This window comes from Peromyscus maniculatus, chromosome X (genome assembly GCF_049852395.1).
Source record: "Peromyscus maniculatus bairdii isolate BWxNUB_F1_BW_parent chromosome X, HU_Pman_BW_mat_3.1, whole genome shotgun sequence".
NCBI lineage: Eukaryota > Metazoa > Chordata > Mammalia > Rodentia > Cricetidae > Peromyscus > Peromyscus maniculatus.
Window position 1 is genome coordinate 655,923 of NC_134875.1, and position 23,466 is coordinate 679,388.

Here is a 23,466-nt window from a genome sequence, read left to right on the forward strand (position 1 = left end):
TCTCATAACTATTATTAAGAATAAAACATTTCAGACAAGTAGGATTCAAAAAATGTATCACCATTCTTAGGAACTTACTAGAGGATCTCTTCAGCAAAATGACAATGACTCAAGAATACAAACTATTTGCCGGGCGGTGGTGGCACACGCCTTTAATCCCAGCACTCGGGAGGCAGAGCCAGGAGGATCTCTGTGAGTTCGAGGCCAGCCTGGGCTACCAAGTGAGTCCCAGGAAAGGCGCAAAGCTACACAGAGAAACCCTGTCTCGAAAAACCAAAAAAAAGAATACAAACTATAATAGATAAAACTCAGGAGTAAAGAAACCAGGCCCCCATCACCCTGAATATCAGTTGAGCAACAAGCCTAAGGGAGATGTCAGATGAGGATAGGATGGTTTCATGGAGTAATCCTTAAAATGTAGGGATTCCAAGTGTTTTCATATTATTTCTAAGAGTTTAGAACTCAAGGAAGTGATAAAAATGAGGGAGAAAATCTATTCAAAACATCATGTAAAAGCAAAGCAAAAAACAAAAAACAAAACCTACGCAGAAAAAAGCAGAATCATCATAGTATACTAGTTGACATTAGTTAGTTGAATAATATTTACCTAAGTACAATGATGAAATTTATTTTTTATTATAATTAATCAATATACAAAACATATACAATGAAATTATGATTATAATCTTGAGCACAGATGTTTGTAACTATGAAAATTTAGTAATCATGAAGAGCCAAATCAGTATTGTCTAATGTCAATTGTTAATACAATACAAAGGCAAACTTCAGGTGGGTCTGAAAAGCCCAATACAGAGGAGGCACAGGCAGCAGGATTACAAGCTCAGACTGGAGTACATAAGACCCCGTCTCAAAACACAAAAATAAAAAGAAGCAAACCATTAGAGATCAGAAAAAAATGAAAAAAATAGTAGCTACATTTTGGTGAATGGAAGTGGGATGGTATCAGTGACCATCACCTTTATTTGTGACAGCAAGATAAAACAAAAATAATAACAGTAGGTAGAGTTTAGGTTGTTTGTTTTGTTTTATTTTTTGTTTTTTGAGGCAGGATATTACTATATAGCCCTAGTTGGCCTGGAACTCACAGAGATACACCTGCTTCTGCTTCCTCCATACTGAGTGGGAAGGTGGGATTAAAAGCACACACCACCATGCCCAGCAATAGATTACTATGGGTTTTTTGTTTGTTTTTTTATTATATTTTGTTTTTTGTGTTTTGCCTGCATGTATGTCTGTGCAAGAGTGTCAGATCCCCTGGAACTGGAGCTACAGACAGCTATAAGCTGCCATGTGGGTGCTAGTAACTGAACCTGGGTCCTATGGAAGAGTAGTTAGTGTTCTTTACCACTGAGCCATCTCTCCAGCCCCTGCTTGCTGTGGGATGGTCTGTATGTCAAATGCTCTGATTGGTCAATAAATAAAACACTCATTGGCCAGTGGCTAGGCAGGAAGTATAGGCGGGACTAACAGAGAGGAGAATTGAGAGAACAGGAAGGTGGGAGGAGACACTGCCAGCCGCCACCATGACAAGCAGTATGTGAAGATGCCGGTAAGCCACAAGCCACGTGGCAAGGTATAGATTTATAAAAATGGATTAATTTAAGATATAAGAACAGTTAGCAAGAAGCCTGCCATGGCCATACAGTTTGTAAGCAATATGTTTACTTGGTTGGGTCTGAGCGGCTGTGGGACTGGCAGGTGAGAGAGATTTGTCCTGACTGTGGGCCAGGCAGGAAAACTCTAACTACACCTGCTTACTATATTTTAATGAGAAAATTAATCTATACAAACTTTTAAATGAAATATTATAATTTTGAAATTATTTTTTTGGCAGGAAGGCAAGAGTTACATTTCCATGGTAAATGTTTGCCTAGTATTAATGGGGCCCCAGGTTCCATCCTTAACAACACTGAAAATGTTTATGTAGCAACAGAGAAGTATCTACAAAAATCTCTAAATTTCTTCACATTTGATCTTTGTTTAGAATACCCCAGAGAAAGGGAAACTAGTAGTACAACACAATTTGGGAAATGTAGACCAAGACTATGGTGATATAGCTATAACAAAGAAACTGTGTATCTGGCTCAAGCTTCCTACACTTTTACAATACCCAAACTGGTGAAGAAATTCTAATTTTTCTTAGAAATGTTAGTAGGTAAGAGTAGAAATATAGTACTATTAGTGTCTTACTAATGAAAAAAATTAAATGAAACAGAACAATCAATTCCATGACTAGGCATTAGTCCCTCAATAATAACTTCTCTGTCATACTTACTCTGAGCTTTTTTGGGCTTGTATGGATTGGAAGCAAGTGTAGAGTACCCGACCAGTCTATTAAAAAAAAAAAAATAGAAAGGAAATGTCATACACAAAAGGATTCATTTTGTTGTTATTTTTTTCTTGAGACATTATATCTGGATGTCTTTACAGAGTACATTATAGTATTCAATATAAATATACAATGTGTAATAATTGACTCAGTATAACAAGCATTTCTGTGTTTAACCATTAATCATTTTTTTGTTTGTTGAGACAAAAAGGTATACCCTTGTCTGTCCTGGAGGTCGATCTCTAGATTAGGCTGGCTTCAAACTCTCAGAGATCCACCTGCCTCTGACTCCTGAGTGCTGGGATTAAAGGCATGAGCCACCACCACCTGGTGTACCAGTAATCATTTTTGTGTTGGAAATTTCATAGCAATTTAGTAGACTCTAACTTAAAACTCAAAGGCTTTTATGGACATATTAGGCTACAAGAGATTCTAAAGATTATAGAATATGCCATAAATAAATCAATTTCTGTGAGAAAAACCATATACACAATCAATACAAGTCCAGCCAAACATCTTCTCATAAGATAGAATTATTAATAAATATGAGAACCAGGAAAGTGATTAACCTCATTTATTATTTATGATGACAATAAGCAAATTAAAAGTGAAAAAACCAAAAGCATTTCAAAAATAATTATAAAGTTCCAAATATTGAAATCTAGTGTTTCTAGAAGACAATGACTTTATGGAAAATATTCAGTCTTCACACCATGATCAAAGCTGTATTATCTTTTGCCTAGATTACTGGCAATATCTTCCTAACTGGTTTCTCTGATGCCATTAATTTCACCCTTCCCACTCCAATCCTGTCCAGTCCATTAGCAATATAATACCTAGAATAATTCTATTAAGACATAAAGTCACCCTGTAATGGCTTCCCAACTCAGAGGCAAAGTAAAGGCCTTACAAAAACTAGTTCCCATTACATTTTGGGCCTCTTTAAGGATGACCAAATCAGAATATTTCCAAGAGATAAAAAGGCTAGTGAAATAGGGCATTGCAAAGTAAGTATAAAAATTAAGACTGAGGCAAATTGGAATATATTGTCATGGTTTTCTCTCTACTGCAGCCAGACCAACTTCCTTAACGTTACCTGAAAATGCCACACTCACCTTAGGGTGCTTGCACTTGCTATTTCCTCTGTCAAGGATGATCTTCCCCTAAGAAATACTCAAGACTTGCTCCCTTACCTTCTTCTAATCTTGACTCAATAACCCTTTCCATTGAAAACTTCCCTGGCCATCCTATTAAAATTGCAAGGAGATTTTTCTCTATTCTGTATCTATTCTGTGCACAAACACACACACATACATGGCCAAACGGTATATGTACACACATACACTTATACATACAATACCTTTGTGTTTTTGTCTTCTATGAAACAGGAAAAAATAAGTCCTACAAAGCCTTGATCCATCATTTGGTACATGGCTTGTGTACGAACATCTGAAATATAAATAAAAATATTCTGTTAATAACTTATATTTAACAGACTTTATTTAGAGATAACAGTAGTGACTAATTATTGGTTATCTTGTCAACATTCATATTCTACAGGTAAAACAGAGATACTGTAATGATAATATGAATGTCAGAAGGTATTTTGCCAAGTTAAAGAATATTATGAAAAGTTTGCTATTAAGTAGTAACTCCAGGTGCTTAACCCAAGAGTAGCCCTACCACAAAATGTAGCATAGAAAAAAAATTGAAAATTTCAGCTATCCCTAAGACTTGATAATTTTCTCTAGACTAGAAGATAGGCTTTTTCTTAGAAGGAAATCCTTTTGATGACCATGCTATGTAATGGAGGAAAAATTATATTCATTTGAGGGAAATAAACAAACACTGCAACCTTATAACACTTACCAACATGGGATGGCCAAACGGTTATATGAGGATGGGAATGATACCAGCCAACAACTCTCATCGGACGGCCTGTTAGTTCAGCCAACCTGTATGTTTGTCAAGGTATTTTCAAAATAAGAAAAACCTGATGCTTATAATAAAAGCTCAAAAAACATAATTAGGGTCAATGCTCAGAACTTTCAATGTTATTCACTAAAGTCAGTTTTTTCTTTAAATATAACTCATATTTCTATTACATCGTCTTACTCCAATTGTGCAAATGTTTGGTCATTCAAATTGTTACATTCTCTACAAAAAAGCTTGTTTAAATCTTCAGAATTCATTTATATTCTCAATTTGAGAATCTTCTGTCCTGTCTACTCCCATTTTCAGTAAAAAAATAAATGTGTGTGTGTGTGTGTGTGTGTGCAAGCACACATGTATATTCATATCCACTGTTTCACAACCTTCCTAATACTGTGATTCTTTAATACAGTTCCTCATGTTATGGTGACCCCCAATCATAGAATTATTTTCATTGCTACTTCATAACTGTAATTTTGTTGCTGTTATGAATCATAATGTAAATATTTATGGAGCCAGAGGTTTGCCAAAGGTGTCATGATGCACAGGTTGAGAACCATATATGCTGATATGTGTGCACTGTAGGATGGAACAGGCATGCTAGGCAAGTGATCTACCCCTAAGGAAGTATACTTCAAGCCATAATAATTTATTTGATTTCTCTATAGTAGGCTGTCAAATGTTAAAAACAGCAAAGTAAAGTAGTTGCAGGCCACATAAAGTCCACAGTTCAATTTCCCACGTCCTGTAAAATGCTGCTTAATTTTCCTACAAATTACCTATATTAAAACACAACCAATGATTGCCATTTTGACTGAAGTGAAGTGGGATCATAACATAATTGATTTACATATCCTTGATGGCTGGATGTTAAACACTTTTGAAATATTTATTGGCTAGTCATGCTTCTTCTTCTAAAAAAGGTCTATTTATTTTTATTTTATCTGTGTGTTTTACTTGCATGTATGTATGTACCATGTGCATGCCAGGTGCCCAGATGTTTCTTTTGAGAACATGAATCATGAAAGAGAATTTAATGCTATTTTTTTCCTAGTTTCAACTCAGAGTTTCTTCTTTTTGTATAGATAAGTCAATAAAAATGTAATTGAGGAACTGAGGAGGTTAAGAGTACTGGCTGCTCTTCCAGAAAATCTGGGTTCAATTCCCAGCACCCACATGGCAGAGTGCCAGGGGATTTGATGCCCTCTTCTGTCCTCCAAGGCATAGTATGTACATAGTACATAGACAAACATTCAGGCAAAACACCCATGTAATTGATAATGAAAGTAAAAAAACCTAAGTGAAGCTCCACTGCTTCAGAATGGCCATTCTAACTGTATTGGGCCTGGGCAATTGTTTGAGTGGCTAGGTTAAACTAGCTGTTTTTATTTGTGAGCTAATTAGAATAGTTATTTAATTTTAAAAAGTACGCTGTCTATTCAGTTCATTGTGCATATATTGATTGGCAGGGTTTTCTGGTGTTTAATTTTTGCAATTCTTTATACATTCTAGATATTAACTGCTTGTCTGAAGTATAGCCAGCAAATATTTTCTCCCATTCTATGTATGTATGGGCTGGAGAGATGGCTTAGTGGCTGCTTTCCTAGAGAATCCAGGTTCGATTCTGAGCATCCACAGGGCAGCTCACAACCATCTGTAACTTCAGTTCCAGGAGATCCGTTACCTTTTTCTAGTTTCATGGGCACCAGGCACACACACACACACACACACACACACACACACACACACACACACACAAACACACACACACACACACACAAATACACACACACACACACACACACACACAAACACACACACACACACACAAATACACACACACATATGCAGGCAAAATGTCCATATACATAAAATTAAATACACACACACAATACATTTTATACAACTAAGTTTGAGGAAAAGTACACTTTTTGAGATAGTATCTCACTATATAGGTCAGGCAGGCCTCAAATTTGCAATCCTCCTGCCTCCACTTCCCACAACCTGGAATTACAGGTAGAACCACCACACCTTGCTTAAATGTGATTTTAATGTTCAAACAACAAGAAAAAATTGCTTATTCTTTTAACCTATCTCTTTAACTGTAGATAGGGAAGAATATTTCACATGGTAGTGAAGAGTAGATGCAGCACTCTGTGTAAGTTGTGCCTGGCTCCCAGTAAGTGCTGGACAAATCGTAGTTGTAATGGTATAGTCGTGTACCCAGCCATTACCTGTTTGGGAATGGGTTGGTTTCCACTTGAATATAACAAGTAATCTCAATGAAAAAAAAACCATGATTTTCAGAACTATAGGAATTTTTTGTTTGTTTGTTTGTTTGTTTTTTGAGACAGGGTTTCTCTGTGTAGCTTTGTGCCTGTCCTGGAACTCACTTGGTAGCCCAGGCTGACCTTGAACTCACAGAGATCTGCCTGGCTCTGCCTCCCGAGTGCTGGGATTAAAGGCGTGCGCCACCATTGCCCGGCCAGAACTATAGGAATTTTTGTTAGGGCAGTTAATTCTCTTTGTTTTTAAAATATATGAAGTAACAATGTTCACTGGATAGGAAACAGATAAAGTGAACATATGAGATGACTTCCAGACCACACAAGAATAGGGAAGGAAAACAAAAGACAAGCCGGGTGAACTACTTAGAGCTTAAGTGAATCATTAAGTCTAGTAGCTTTCAGGGCAGAGAATATCTTCAAAGAGACAGAACCCTAGATATGTCCAGTGGGTCCCATTTGAGTACTCCACAGGGCACAGAGGAACACAAGTGTGTGAGGGAAGGACTTGAGGCCTAAGAAAAAGTAATTACCCGTTACAAGGGTAATGGTAAGGAACTACTTGGCTGGAGAAGCAGGATGGGGACCAGCAGTTTTTTCCCCCTACACATACCCTGCCAAGGTAGATAGGAGGCAGGGGGAAAGAGTGCTTAGAAGGGTCCTATCTTAGTAGTGACGAAAACCTCCTATACTCAGAGTTGCTCTGCTCTACACAGTTCACCCTGAAAAGGCTCAGATGCTCTCCAAGTTGCTCAACAGAATCCTAGAAGCCAGCTCATGGGTCTGTATAGCAATACAGAAAATAAGGAAAAGGTAGACTGTGACATTAAAGCCCACATGGCCAGGATACAAAGTAGCTGCAAATGTAAAGTAAGAAGATGAAGAACACATTTGTAACTGTCAGGGGTTAAGTGTGACAAGGAAACATTGGGTGTGACTATGAAAAGGTAGCATAAGAAAATAGTTTTATATCTTTAAAACTTTTATTATATTATGTGTATTGTTTGTACAGAAGCAATGTGCCACAGTGAGCATGTGGAAATCAAAGAACAACTTTTTGTAGTCAATTCTCTACCTTTAAGTGGGTTCCAGGGACAGAACTTAGGTCACTAGGCTTTTGTGGAAAGTACCATTGCCCATGGAACTATCTCATTGGTCCCCAGTTTTAAAAGTTGACTATTTAGGTGGCTATTTATATCATGTGACAAAGTAGCATAGAACTATAAATATTCTGTCACTGTCAATTTCCTGGTTTCTTTTTATGCTATAATTTTGTATGATATAGCCTACAGGCAAACTGGGTCAAGGTTACAAAGACTTTTCTGTATTACTTTTTAATTCCTAATGGATTTACAAATATTTCAGAAACAGAATTTTTAAAAATGTAAAGGACAAACAGTCAGGATTAATAAATCAATAAGAAAATATAAAAAGAACTATAATTATATTAGGGAGCACATATAACAGTAAACACATTTCCAAGTAAAGAGGAAAAAAAATCACTACCCTTCTTTCAAAAAGATAATTTTTATAATTTATAAAAATCCTCTTGAAAAATAAAAGGTTTTCAAACCTATAGAAAAACAAATTAAATAAACAGAAAATTTAGTAAAAAATATTATCAACTCTTAAAAAAATGAAAACCTAACTTTAAGCTACATGTAATGAAACATATCTTTTTATTACAGCACTCAGGAGGCAGAGGTAGACGGCTCTCTGTGAGTTTGAGGCCAGCCTGGTCTACACAGTGAGTTCTAGGCCAACAAGAGTTAAATACTGAGACCTTGTCTCAAAAAAAAAAAAAGAAAGAAAGAAAAGAAAACACAACAACAAAATAAAGCAAAACAACAAAAAACCCAAGTTTACTCATAAGAAAAATATAAGTGAGGAACAGTACAGATAGAGCTACATATTGAGACACTGTCTCAAAAAACATGAAAAAAAAAGTTGAAAGAAATAAAACTATTTTATTATTGAAACAGAGTCTCACTACATACTCTAGGCTGGCTTCTACCTGGTAAGTACTGGGATTACAGGCATGTGCCATCATACCCGCTGACAAATTATTTTCCTAGGCAGATTAGCAATAGTGAAACACAGAAGAATCATTTAGATGAGGCATCACATTTGGGGCCCTGTCATGCCACTAATGCCCCAGTTTCACACAGAGATATAACCTTGAAATGTGCAGTAGCTCTACAAGCTGACAGCTAGTTTGCTTTGTAGTTTTTCATAAAGTAATTAATAGCATTTGTGGTCAGGTTTATGTTCTCTATAGAGATCATCACACCGTTTGGGATTCAATAGAATGTGTGTATAAGTGCATACTCTAGAAAATGTTAGCAAAGTTTTCAAAACATTGGTTGGTAAAAATGTACATGATGAAGAAGTATCTCAACAATTGGAGAGTCGAATTCTTGAATTAATTTCCTCAATAAGGATCAAGCAAAGGTTGAAAGGTAGGGAAGATGAAACCAAGCAGGCCATGTTAGGAGAATCTGTTGATAATTTTCCCATACTAATATAAGATTTTGATTGGTAGTTAAGACTTACATTTTCTGGTGACAAGGTTGCTACATTAGGATCTGGAGAGACAGCTTAGTAGTTAAGAATCTATACTGTACTTGCAGAAGATATGGGTTTATTTCCCAGCACCCACATTCACAACTGCCTGTAACCCCAGCTGCAAGGGATCCAATGTCTTCTTCTGAACTTTTCAGGCACCTGCATTCACATGTGGTATATATACTCACACATAAAATAATATATATAATTTATATTTATATATTTAAAGATATATATTTGTAAAATTATATATTTTAAGATTGTTGATTTACAAATGTCATCGTGATATAAAATTAAGTAAACTATATTTTGTTGACATAAGTAAAGATGCTTTAGACTCTAACAAATTCTTTAGAAGTGGCAAATAAGATGGCCCTGCAGTTAAAATATCCAGAAATGATGAATACCAATGCTATCAGATTTCAGTGCTCCAACTTATACAGCAGAGTGACTACTGTGTTCAGAAATCCTGTAATGATTGACAGGTACACCAGGATAAGAAAGCAGCAGTGATGATATTGCCAAGATAAAAACCTATCGATTTCCTAAAGGAACAGGAGATTTCATGGTGGACAGAAAATATATAAAAGGAAATATGAAAAAAGCTATAGGAGGGACTGAAGAGATGTCTAACTGGTTAAGAGCTCTAGCTGCTTTTCCAGAGGACCCAGGTTCATAAACTCCAGTTTCAGGGGGATATCACACCCTCTTCTGGCCTCCTTGGGTACCGGGCACACATGTGGTACATATACATGCAGGCAAAATGCCCATAAACTTAAGCTATTTTTTTTTTTTTGGTTTTTAGAGACAGGGATTCTCTGTGTAGCTTTGCGCCTTTCCTGGAACTCGCTTTGGAGACCAGGCTGGCCTGGAACTCACAGAGATCCGCCTGCCTCTGCCTCCCAAGTGCTGGGATTAAAGGCGTGCGCCACCACCGCCCAGCTTCATAAACTTAAAATAAAAACAAATACAACTTTTTGAAAAAGCTATAGTAGCATTTTTCATGACTATTTTATCTAGTCATGAAAATACTTAAGAAATTTGTGTAATTCTACTATAAGCTAAAACTTGGCTCAAAAGTAATTAAATGCACAAAGCATATAAATATACTTGAATATGAAATATTATATGGCTAGTAAGGAGATATATTTTTACATATAATCAATCCATGCTCTTTGAAAAAAGTATTAGTATTTTTAAAAGGTTGTATATAAACTAGATTATTCTATGCCTTATTTATATTACAAAATGCAAAATTTAATAGAGAAAAACTTGATGAAACATCAACAAAATACTATAAATACATATAAAAACTTCAAATTCTAAAATCTAAACACAGGAAAAAGAAAGTAACTTTATTGCTTTTGTATTTCCTGTCTGACTGGGAGACTATACTCCAAGTAATAAGAACATATTGTTAGGCCAGCTGATGGTGGCACACATTTTAAATCCCAGCACTTGGGAAGCAGAGGCAGGTTTGAGGCCAGCCTGGTCAACAGAGTGAGTTCTAAAGACAGCCAGGGTTACACAGAGAAACTGTCTTGAAAAACCAAAAAATAAATAAATATATTTTGTTATTGATTTCCAATGAATTGTTAACATAGAAATATGTTACATTCAATATATAAACAATTTATTACAAAATGGACCTACAGCCAAGAGGTGGTGGTACACGCCTTTAATACCAGCACTCAGGAGACAGAAGCAGGCTGATCTCTGTTGAGTTCAAGGCCAGCCTGATCTACAAAGTGAGTTCTAGGACTGCCAGGGCCGTTACACAGAGAGACCTTGTCTTGAAAAACAAACAAACAAACAAATAAAAATCCCCCCAAAACAAAATGGACCTATAGATAGCAAAGACTGTAAAATTTAAATATAAATCATAAAATTTGATATAAATAGTATGTATGCATAGTGTTAACTTTAAAAGTATACAAAGGAGCCAGGATTGATGCAGCTGATATCTGCAATCCCAGCACTCAAGAAGTGGAGGCCAGACTAGACAAGGCTACAGAATAAGACCTTCTCTTAAAAAGCCCCAAATTAAAAAGTATAATATGTATTTTAAAATTCATTTTCTCCATCTATGCACAGACAGGACCAAGAGAAGATTAACTTAATCTGGTAAAACAATAAACCATTGGAGGCACTAATATAAAGTTAACTTGCCATAGATAAGGTATGGAATTCAGACTACAGGAAACAAATAATTCTTTGGTTATCTTTAACATGGCATAATGTGTTCAGTTCTCTTCATGACATTTTCTGAGGGAAAGGTTCACAAACTAATCTTTTCAGGGATAGAGACCAAGATAGTAAACAACCTAGAAATTAGAAAAACTGGAAGGGCAGGAAGGAATGGAGCCAATGTGTAGAAAGTATGATGGGAGGCAAAAGATACTACATATAGAGCTCACTGTAGAGTGTTTTACCCTAGGTCCTGTGGACATTTACAAGTATGACTATCCAAAATTTTTATTTCTTCCAATAAAAGAAACAGTAAGAAAAGAAATTCTGATTAACCTGGGATGAGGAAATGGCTCAGTTTACAAAGTACTTACTTTTTTAGTGCATGCTCTTGAGTTCCATCCCCAGAATTTATAACCTAGTCAGAATGGCTATCATCAAGTAAACGAATAACAGGCCTGGATAGATGGCTCAGTGGTTAAGATTACTTGCTGCTCTTGCAGAGGATCCAGATTCAGTTCCCAGCACTTACACAGTGGCTTACAGTCATCTATCTGTTTAAAAAAGGATGTTTCCACAACCTGGCAATAAGCCAAATAAATTATAAAGAAATGTCCTACTTGTTCCTTTTAAAATCAGACGCCATTACCAGCAGGATGTAACCCAAAGGGTACTCAGAGGAATGAAATCTGGCACATGGATGTGTTTCACTTTGCAGAATTTGGAAAATTGAAATATGTACACCATACCATTGATACTTATTCAGGATTTCAATGGGCAACTGCTTTGAGTTCTGAAAAAAAGCTGATTCTATAATCATGCATTTGCTAGAAGTTATGGCCATCATGGATATACCTGCACAAATTAAAACTGACAATGCTACAGTATATGTCTCTGTTAAAATGAAACAGTTTTTTGCTTATTACAATATAAAGCATATTACAGGTATACCACATAATCTTACAGGCCAAGCAGTTATAAAAAGATCAAACAGGGGCTGGAGAGATGGCTCAGAGGTTAAGAGCACTGGCTGTTCTTCCAGACGTCCTGAGTTCAATTCCCAGCAACCACATGGTGGCTCACAACCATCTAGAATGAGATCTGGTGCCCTCTTCTGGCCTATAGTCATATGCGCAGGCAGAATACTGTATACATAATAAATAAATAGATAAATAAAAAAAGAAAGATCAAACAGAACTCTAAAGGATATGCTAAATAAACAGAAAGGGGTAACAAAAAACGCCAGAAATAGACTTCATAATGCTCTATTAACTTTGAATTTTCTCAATGCTAATGAGAAAGGAACAACAGCTACAGAGAGACATTGGATAATAGAAAAAACTACAGAATTAAATCAGCCTATATACTTTAAGGATGTGCTGACCTCAGAATAGAAACCAGGATACATGTTACATTGGGGACAAGGTTTTGCTTTTGTTTCTACAGGAGAAGATAAGCTGTGGACACCATCAAAATTGATAAAGGTTCAATTTGAACAAGAGAGACCTCTTAATTAGAGGAGGTGATAGTTCATCAACCAGTATGACCATCCAATTTAAACTAACTTATACCAGTAACACATGCCTTTTCATTTAATCAGATAATAACTTGCCGAAAGGGAACCTCCCCAAAATTAGTCTTGGGGAAAGTTTTTTGTTTTTGTCTTTTAGCAGAATGAAGGCTAAGGAATTTGAAGAACACTGGACAAATGAGACAACTGAAGAAAAAGACAATTCATCTATCCCAGGAAACAGAGTAAAATGGCCTATTGGTATATCATCTATAAAATTTCATAAGTCTTCCTAAATGTTTGTTTCTGCTCTTCTCTAAAGAAATTTAACACTATTGGTCTTCTTGTAGTCCCAGTTCAATTAAAATTTAAAGCTGACTTTGGAGTTGGAGAATGGCTCTCTCCTTCTTTAAACTCAAGCATGTTGTTAAAAGGAAAATACAGCCAGGCGGTGGTGGCGCACGCCTTTAGTCCCAGCACTCCGGAGGCAGAGGCAGGTGGATCTCTGTGAGTTCGAGGCCAGCCTGGGGCTACAGAGTGAGTTCCAGGAACCCTGTCTCGAAAAACCAAAAAAAAAAGGAAAATACAAACTCCCTGTATCATGCCAGAAGAGCCATCTTCTGATATGGGACAGGAGAAAAACCAAATTAATTGAGGGACTATTCTATTACTACTAATCTCAATTCTTTGATTCTATTCTGATTCTTTAAACTTTTCTTAAAGTATGAATTTTATATCAAAATTTCAAGATTAATATATATATACATATATATACATTTTAAACTTTGTTAAGATATTAATGGTCATATAGAGTACTAACTAATTCTAGATAAAAGGCTTCAATTAGCTGCTTATACATATATTTGTGTTCAAGTCTCTTATCAGTTTTCTGAAGGAAATCACAGCCAGGCCTAACATCAACTGAAGTCTCCAGGAAGAAGATGGGGCCCCACAACAACAATAATTCCACGTGGACAATAATAATATCACTAAGTTGACAAACATCTATAGATCAGCTTTGAACTACAAAGTGCTCAGAGCAATTTTGAGAGGGCTAGCTGAGATGATCCAGTTTCAAAGACTACTTGAATAGGGACTTGAGATAAACCCTGAACTTTGGCATTATACACAGACTGGATAACAAAGGATATAGTTACCTTTCCTAGAATTTGACAATTAACCCCAAATTTTTCTTTTCAGAATAAAGATACCTTCACCCATACCCAGTAGGAAGCAATTTCAAGAATACGATGCCCACATTCCCAAAGAGGTGGTGTGGGGCGGGTGGTTTTTTGGTCTTTTAATGGGTTTTGGGTCTAGGATAATTTTCATTGTTTAGGAGGGTTGGTTACAAGTTATTAAGGGTTTGGAAAAGGACTAAGCAAAGGAGAGTAGATTTAAGGTTCTTGTTTAAAAAAAAGAGAGAAAAAAGAAAAAGACAATTACTAGTTTTAAATACTTTACATTGGATTGGATTTTTTATATTTTATACAAATCATATATATTGAAATTGATATTGTTAGAAAATGCTATATGTATATTTCTAATTTTGTTCAAGATATTGTACTTATACTGTTCATTTAACAATGTAATGCAATTTGCTGATCTTTGAATGTTATTATTACCAACTATTAGGATATATACAAATGAAAGTTAGTAGTTAGACATTACAATAGAACTTGTAGTCATATTAGGTATGTTTTCAAGATTGAGCAGATATATTTTAGATAGATAGGTCATCTTCAAACCCTTCAGAGATCTACAGAATATGGCATTTAAAATGTTTTAATAACTTAGAACATTTTTCTTTTTTGTTATGACTATGAGACATGTTGGCTCCTGGCAGTACCAATCTACTTCAGAGAGAATATGGGCATTGAAGAAACTGCATATGGAGTTAACTTTCATTGTGGCAAAAGTTAGCCACTGGACAACAAAGTATCCTCGAATCAACTGCTGACAACAGGACAGACAGGACACGAAACAAAGGACTACCGATTCTTGCCAAGACAAGTGTGGTTGTGGCTTTAACAAAAGGCATCTTCTGAGGCCAGGACAATATGGCACCATCCCTGAAGTGGCCTTCACAATCCAGAAAAGGTACAGTGCCCTTTTCTTCGAAGGCAGCTGAACAGGCAGTGGGCAGATGGCTTATGAGGTGCAGTGGAACGGCAGCTGAAACAGTTCTTCTTGAAGAGTAACTAAACTCATACCTCTCAATAGTAGACTGGCATTTCATAGAGGGATATGGAGAAAAACGGGATGCTGAGATGAAGCCACACACACACACATAGCCAAGAAGAATGGACAGCTGAATTAAAAAAACATCAACAATTTCCAGAATTTAAAATCATGAATCATGACATGACACTAGTGGAATTCAGGTGTTTCTGCTACATGGCCTGCTCTCACCAAATGTGAGGTCGAACTGTTGACCTTGTGTACATCCTACTTCACCATTGAGTCTGTCAGATACGCTAAGCCTATAGGCTGAAGATGATGTCCCAACGCTGTGGACAAACCTTGATTGACTGTCCAGGCAGCTGGCTGTTTCTGTCAACTCACATTTTTTTTGGAAGTTGTTTGCATGCACTTCCTGTTTTTATTTTTGTTAGGTAATATTATTTCCTTCTTGGGTCTCTGAGGGAGTTGAAGATTAGTTAGTTATAGCTGAAGATTAGTTAGGATAGAAAGTGAATTAGATAAAGTTTGGACTTACCAAAATAGGATAGATAATAGAATTATTTTCTCTGAATTTGTCAAATACAAATGGACTAGACATTGTTTAGGTATTTATTGCTTGTATATATGGTATATAGTTATTGTACTTTTGTATGTAGTTTTTCTTATATTAGTTATTCCTTTTTTCCTTTTTTCTTTTTATTAAAATAGAAAAGGGGAAATATGGTGATATTTTATTTGTACTGAAATGTGATTTTATTTGTATGTTAATAAATAAAGTTGCCTGGGGGTCAGAGCTAATAGCAAGCCATAGCAGAAGTCTGGCAGTGGTAGTACATGCCTTTAATCCTGATCACACCAGCATGGAGACACACGCCTTTAATCTCAATACCAACCATAGAAGAGTTGGAGGTCTGTATAGATGGGCAGTGATGAGGAGGTCATGTGGTTGAGTTTACAACCAATGAGAAGACAGAACAGAAAGTCTATATAAAGACAGAGACACAGGAAGGAGCTCTCTTGTGGAGGGAAGGACAACAGCAGCAGTGAAGGGTAAGGTTTTTAGCTCTTAGCTATTACTCTGACCTCTTGGGCTTTCATCTCTGCATTGACTCTGTGTTTCTTATTTAACAAGACGGTTACATGTACAAGAAAATATTATATTGAGTGAGGTAACCAAGACCCAGAAAGACAAATGGCATATGTTCTTTTTCATATGTTGATCCTAGCTTTTAATTTTTATATATGTGTATTGTTGTGGGAATGAATGAGGAATACATGTATGTAGAAGTGAGGAAACCAGAAAGAGGTTTATGAGGGGCAGGAATAGGGCTTTAAGGAAGCACAATGAGGAGGGTAATAGAACATATGTGGAAACAGAAAGAAAATACTGAGGAGAGGTTTAAGTGGGGGTGGGGGGCAAGGAGATGGTGGAGCAGAAGGAATGGAGGGAGGGTAAACTGAACGTAAGCATGTAGGAAAATATGTGGAAACTTGCTACTTTGTAAAGTACAACTTTTTTAATGGTAGAAAGTGTTTAAGAAACAATACCCGAATATACACATACACATACATACACACACACACACACACACACACACACACACACACACACACACACACACGAGAGAGAGAGAGAGAGAGAGAGAGAGAGAGAGAGAGAGAGAATATGAATTAGATCTAAAACGTCAATATGAAAACCAGAGAACATTCACTAAGGAGAAAATTTATGAAACCACCTAAAGTAAGATGACTCTAGCAATTGCATCAGTGTGGCCCACAAGCCCCACAGCACACAAAGCATCTAATAGTAAGGATATTTCTGCCTCTGTTGAGGCTGCAGACAACTGCTCTGGAGAAATTTCTACACGGTCCTTTCTCTTATCAGAACGTCGCAAGATGATGACAGAATGGATGTGAACAATTCTGATGGTATCCATCTAAAGGAAAATCCAAAGAAATGGTTATTTCTCTCTCTGGCCAATTACATTTCTTTCTCCAATTTCCTGTTTAGGATTACATTTTATTATTAAAGTAGCAGTAGAGAATTTCAGTTTTGAAAACTGATGCTTTTCTTATTAATGATGCAATATTATATATATATTTAAATTTATATTGTATTCTTGAGACAGAGTTTCGTGTAGTCTAGGTTGGCCTCCAACTTGCTGTGTAGCTGGAGCTGGGCTTAAACTCCTGATCCTCCTGCCTGTACTTCCAAAGTGCTGGCATTACAGGCATGCATCAGTATTTGTAGTTAATAAATGTTTTCAATATACCATATCCCAATCAAGATACATATTTCAATAGCATTTAGATCAAGGATGTGCTTTTTGAATAATCATCTAAGATGTGCAAAATGCATTATCATATGAAGGAATATAAAACTATTCAAATGCTAATAATATGGTTGAGGAGAAAATATTGTACATGAAACTACACTAAAATAATGGAGAAAATCAATGTTAGAGGAAATCATAAGAGTGACTTACATTAGAAAAAAATTAATCATAGAGAAGGTAGGTAAATGTTCGTATTTGTTGATTGCTGTGCATGGACATACAGAATTCCTACAGTTGCCATGTAGGTATATAAGCTACAGAAGAGGTAAAGTGTGAGTAAAATGTTTGGGAGACAGGTTGGTTAACTGATATAGTTGTATAGCTAGAGGTGGAATGGAAGATAGTAAGGCTAAGAAAAGACAGAATGAAAGGATGTACAAAGTTTCTAATATCATGTAGTAGATTTCAGGATGAACTAGAAGGAAATTAAATATGGCAATGTTTTTCTGGTAGTATTTAAGCTTTGGCTCAAACAGAATCAGTTTAGAAACCATCAACAAAATTTTCATGAAGTAACAAAAAATGTATGGAGAATGGGGCCAGAGGTCTGGGCCTAAATCAAGAGGGGTGCCCACATTTAGAATAGTGTAGAGTAAAAAGGAGAAGAAAGACAAAGAAGACATAAGAAACAATGAAATGGTTCGAGTTTGGGATTGAGGTGGGGCAGTTGGCTTTCAATGACAGAAGTGGCAAGATAAAGATGAAATCTGAGAGGAAGTTTTTGACATAAGCTATGATCTCCCTACTGTACAATGGCACAGCTCTTAAAATATGTTGTCTGATTTTAAATGAAACATATGATGCTCACTGTAAATAAAAGGCTTAATTCAAAAAAGGGGAGGGGGAAGAATGTGAAATATCTCAACATTTCTTAAATATTGACTACATATTGAAATAATACTTTATATAATAAAACCAAATAAAATATACCCTTATATTAACATTATTTACATCCTTTGGCTGTAGCTACTTATTAAAGAAAATGTGAATATAGTTAAAAGTATTTTGGTATGAAAACCTATCCTGAATAGACAAAAGTCAAGACAAGGTATCAATTGCATAACAAATACTGACTATTCTTTTAATAAATAAAATGTTGCTTAAGGGATAACCTGTTCTTTTCATTGTTGTTGTTTGACAAGGTCTTACTTTACAGCCCAAAATGGCCTGCAACTTACTATGTAGCTTAGGTTAGCTTGAAACTCACAAAAATCCTTTGCCTGGCCTCTTGAGTGCTGAGATTACAGATGTGAGCCACTTGGCTTTATAATTTGTTGAAAACACAGATAGCTCTAGAGGGCTTATATCTCAGAAGGTTGTTATGCTTTTATATTATTCAGTTACTTAGTGTTCCTATAAATCATGTGTTTCTATTTTATGTGGCTTTTCACATAGTCTCCCTTCTGTGTAAATATTTTCACTTGGTAATCTCTTTCATATTAAGTTCCTGACCATACTATAAATACCTAATCATTTTACTCTCATATATATTCTTTCATAATAGATAAACACTTATTTCTGCTAGAACACACATTGTGTTCTATTTATTTTCATACTTTTCTCTTGTACTAGAATACAAGCTTCTCAAAGCAGGGACCATATTTCATTTATGACTTTCTTACCAGCAACTAATACAATGTGTGCCGGGCATAGTGTAGATGAAAAATAAAATTAGAAACAGAGACAGATGCATCCCCTCTCAAAGAATGATGAGACAAATAACTGACTTTTCAACAGGATCTATGAAGTCCCAAAGATTACATCTTAGAGAACGAAAATAAAATACATGCAAACCAATAATTCTATACTCTAAGAATATATCCTTTAAACTGCAGACAAAATAAGGACATCTTCAGATGCATAATGGAGGGAATCTATTATCAGGACAGAAATGTTACAGTTCTTCAGACAGAAAAATAATTCCAAAAAATGAAGGAATGATTATATGCCATAAAAATATTTGGATAAACACAATGAATACAGGGTGAACAAAAAAGTAATATCAATGTTAAATAAAGCTCAAAATACATATAGGATTAAAATGTATGCAATAATCCAAAAGGTAGAAGGGAATAAATTAAAATAAAAAATGTTCAAAAGTTTTAGTACAAATACTCCCCAACTGACAATTATTCAACCAAGGAATTTTTAAACTTTACACTGATGGGGATGTGGTATATATTCAGCAGAAATTATACTTCAAATTTAAATCTTTTCCTGGGTTGATGATAAACATGTAGCATAATAGACTTTTGCAATGCTGAGCTGCAGGTTTCAGTAAGCTATACAATCATGAAGATAAAAAATGGATAATGCACAGTGTGCTAGGATGTTTGGTCTATATTTTCAACTTACAATGAATTTATTCAAGATATAACAAATTGTATTATTGGAGAGATGGCAAAAATAGTTGTATTAAACTGTAAAAAATGAAGAATACATAATGCAATATGTAGGAAAACCACTAAAAACATAAAAGACTATTATAATAAATGGAGGTTCAAGATAGAATAATAAAATATATTTGATTAACACAAAAGAAGGCAAGAAAAGAGAACAAGTAATTTAAAATAAAAAGTGGATTAAATAGAAAGCAAAAGAATGGTAACCGTAAGTCATACATATTAGTAAATACTAAAAATAACAAACTCCAAATAAAAAGATCATCAGACTGGATTTTTATATGCTGCTAAAAAGAGCTATAAATATTGGTATACAGACATGCTAAAAACAAGAAAAAAACTTTACAAAAGAGTAGTGAGTAAAGGAAAATATAGAATTAATAATTAGGTTTTCTTCTTGAAAATGAGAGTGACAGGGGCTGGAGAGATGGCTCAGAGGTTAAGAGCACTGACTGCTCTTCCAGAGGCCCTGAGTTCAATTCCCAGCACCCACATAGTGGCTCACAACCATCTGTAACGAGATCTGGTACCCTCTTCCATATACATAATAAATAAATCTTAAAAAAAAGAAAATGAGAGTGACTTAAGTATAGTATTTGTAATCTAATGTAACTTTTTTAAAAAAGATTTATTTATTATATATACTTTATGTATATGGGTTTTTGTCTGCATGTACATTTTCACACCAGAAGAGGGCATCAGATCTCATGGGACTACAGTTATATATGGTAGTGAGTGATGGGAATTGAACTCATAACCTCTGGAAGAGCAGCCAGTGCTCTTAACCATGGAGCTATCCTTCACCCCTGTGACATTTTTTTTTTTTTAATAGGTGAAGTGTTATGGTTAATCTGGGTTGTCAACTCGGCTGGATTGACAAGATGCCTGGAGTGAGATTAGGGAAGCTCACTTCTGGTGTGCCTGTTACAGCATCATTTTCAGAGAAGACTGATTCACAGTAATCCTGCATGTGGATACTCCATACAGTAGCCCAGGCAGAATTAAAGAAAAATAAGAGACAGCCTGCCAGGGTAGCCTAGCTCCATCCTTCCTGAGCTAGTGCATGTAGCACTGTCACCATCGCCCACGGCCACCAGATTCCAGAGCCTCCAGCTGTCCAATGAAGATGCACAGCAGCTATGCTCCAGGGAGCTCCCAGGCCTGGATTGGGGCTGCATCATTTGTCCTCTTTGCTCTGAACTGAATTATCCTATTCTCCACTATACAGAAAGTCAATTTTGGACCACCAGTCCTCCAACTGGGTAAGAAATCCTATAAATTGCCTTTTATAACAAGTATCATAGAGAGGGAAAGAAAGAGATCTCTATTCTATTGTTTCTGTTCCTCTGGAAAACTTTAACACAGGAAGAAAGGCAGCTTAAGTTGTTATGGTAAAGGAGTTTGTATATAAAGATAATAAGTAGATGCTTTAAGGCCTAATAGCTTGGAGAAAGGATTAGAAACAATTATTTTTATTGCAGTTTACAGAATCATTAGCTTTTGTTATATTGAAGGAAAATCTAGCTGGTTTTATACAAGTAGCTTAGAGAATGGCATGAAAAGTGGGGTGGGCGTGCACACTCATGAGACAAGCCAGAGTGGGCTAAAAATCATGACACCATGAATAAATTGCTTATAAGAAGTATAGACTACTGGGACTAGGTAATAAGGTAACAAGAATATGAACCAAACCTCAAAGTCTTAAGTAAAGTAGGAGAAAGCCTAGATAGAAAACAGGCAGTGACAGCAAGCAGAGGAACAGGGTAATGTTGATCAGATTATTTCTATTGATCAAGTGAAGTTCCTACAAAGAACAGAAACTAACTAGGTCCCATTGTAGTGAGATTTTTCATCTAATTTTAGTAGAAAAAAAATACATGCTGCACAATTACAAAGTGGATTAATATCCTGGCTGAAGTCATCAAACAGACTGCAGAAATTCCTCCCCAGCTGAAAATTTCCATCATGCAAAATTTTTATCATACATACCTTTTCTGCAACTGTGCGCATTTCAGTTCCAGTGTATGTAAATTTGGAGTCATTCCTATTGGAGATAGATTAGAAAAGGGGGGAACTAGGGTTTGGAATAGAAAAAGGAGTCAAGGGAAAATAAGATAAACAGTTCTTGCACTGTAACCTTAGCTGAAACAAAAGAGTAGGGAAAGAGAACAGAGTAGACTCCAGGTATTAAGGAGGGGACTTGATAAACAATAAGCTATGCTTTGCTGTTTAAACAAAGGAGACCCAAAAGTTTTACCATCTCTCAAGCTTTTAAGGTACTAGTAACCTCTAGGAGTACTGTAGGGTTCACAGGGGTGGGGGTGGAACGGGTCAGAAATCCACTGATGATTTAGATGGAGGAATAGATCAACAAGGGAAAAGCCTCTCAATGTGTGGATATTATCTGCTACAATGAAAGTTACTGGCATATATATCCCTGACATTTCAGGGAAGAGAGAATGTAAAATACAAAGCAAGGAAATGGAAAGCAATAGAGCCAAATGTCAAGTATATTGATAGTCATTTTTAATAAGCTGCCTTTATTTCAGTCAACAAAGTTCTATTCGTGTACCTATCATGCAGTAGCCAATTGGGCTCCTGGAGCTCCAACAAAATTCTATTTATAAGAACTTTTACAGGTTTACTTATGATGTTGGTTCCTTCAGCCAGATTTTTCCACATGAGAGCATAAATGTCTCAAATAAAAATCATGCTATAATACAAGGTTAAAATGAATCTTTAGGGCTGTGGTAGAATTCAGATTGTATTGTTGAGGGAGCTCTGTTCTGTAAATGTTAAGATACAACATGTACACACTATTACCAAAATTGTTGCAGTTCTTCACTAAGAATCAGTTTAGAGATTATAATATGATGTAAGTAAACAAATATAGTCTTACCTTATGTCATCATTCAACTGGAGTAGGAAAGAGCAGAAAACATTACTGACACATTGTTTATTAAGTTATAGGGATGCAAGTTTACATGAAAATTAGGTCATATGTTCATACACAACAGCATGAAAGACTGGAAAATTCAATCTGAGCACTTTACAACTACACTGTATTTCATCTACTTACACACCTCTGTAACATTTAACCACAACAGACTTTAGAGTCCACAAAACCCTTCTGACCTGAATACTTTGCCCTACTTTAAAATGCTTTAGTGATAGTTCTGCTTCCCATAGAGAAAACTGGTAGCGAGACGAGAAGTTTTAACCGTGGTCTGCTTGTTTCCTAATACCTCGATATCCTCATTATACCAGAATGTGTTTCTGGCTTGATTTTCGGCTTTGGTCACTGGTGTGACAACTCCCACCCCCGTGGGCTCATGCAGACCGCTGAGGGTTTGCAGGAACATAAGCATGGATCACAGGGCCAGAGGAAAAGGACCCCGCGACAGCATTACAAAACGCAAAGGACCTAAATCGCGTTCCTGTGGCCTCCCAGCCGCTTCAGGTACCACTGGGTACTACTGATCAGCAAAGTTTCAGCCAGGTTGGCCGACCTACTCACCTCCCCTATACATAGACCCATCACTTCCTCCTTTTCAGTGCTCAGAGCATGGTTGAGACAAACTAGGAAAGCGTCAGACTCAAGATGAACCGCTTGAACAGCTTGCAACACCTGCACCGCCATCTTTGTCGGTTCCACACGTCCGCCTACCGCCCACAGCAGCCTGGCCAACCACGTACTCCGACGCAACCTTCCCAA

The 23,466-nt window shown here is 36.2% G+C and overlaps 1 protein-coding gene across 5 annotated transcripts in view; it reads right to left on the bottom strand.

Annotated features, from left to right (window-relative positions):
* The window catches only part of Brcc3 (BRCA1/BRCA2-containing complex subunit 3), a 45,532-nt gene extending 22,088 nt beyond the window's left edge, over positions 1-23,444 (bottom strand). For 2 of the 5 annotated variants that reach the window (XM_076562466.1, XM_076562462.1), the window contains exons 1-7: positions 23,269-23,442; positions 22,651-22,667; positions 21,741-21,795; positions 16,830-16,950; positions 4,220-4,306; positions 3,711-3,799; positions 2,297-2,352 (exon numbers count right to left, since the gene is read on the bottom strand). In XM_076562466.1, the coding sequence (XP_076418581.1) occupies positions 2,297-2,352; positions 3,711-3,799; positions 4,220-4,306; positions 16,830-16,950; positions 21,741-21,795; positions 22,651-22,667; positions 23,269-23,391 (548 nt within the window). In that variant the 5' untranslated portion in view covers positions 23,392-23,442. Of the gene's footprint in view, positions 1-2,296; positions 2,353-3,710; positions 3,800-4,219; positions 4,307-16,829; positions 16,951-21,740; positions 21,796-22,650; positions 22,668-23,268 lie in introns of all 5 variants that reach the window. The other 3 variants (XM_076562464.1, XM_076562465.1, XM_076562463.1) reach the window with 3 other exon arrangements.
* Between the last annotated feature and the right edge of the window lie 22 nt (positions 23,445-23,466).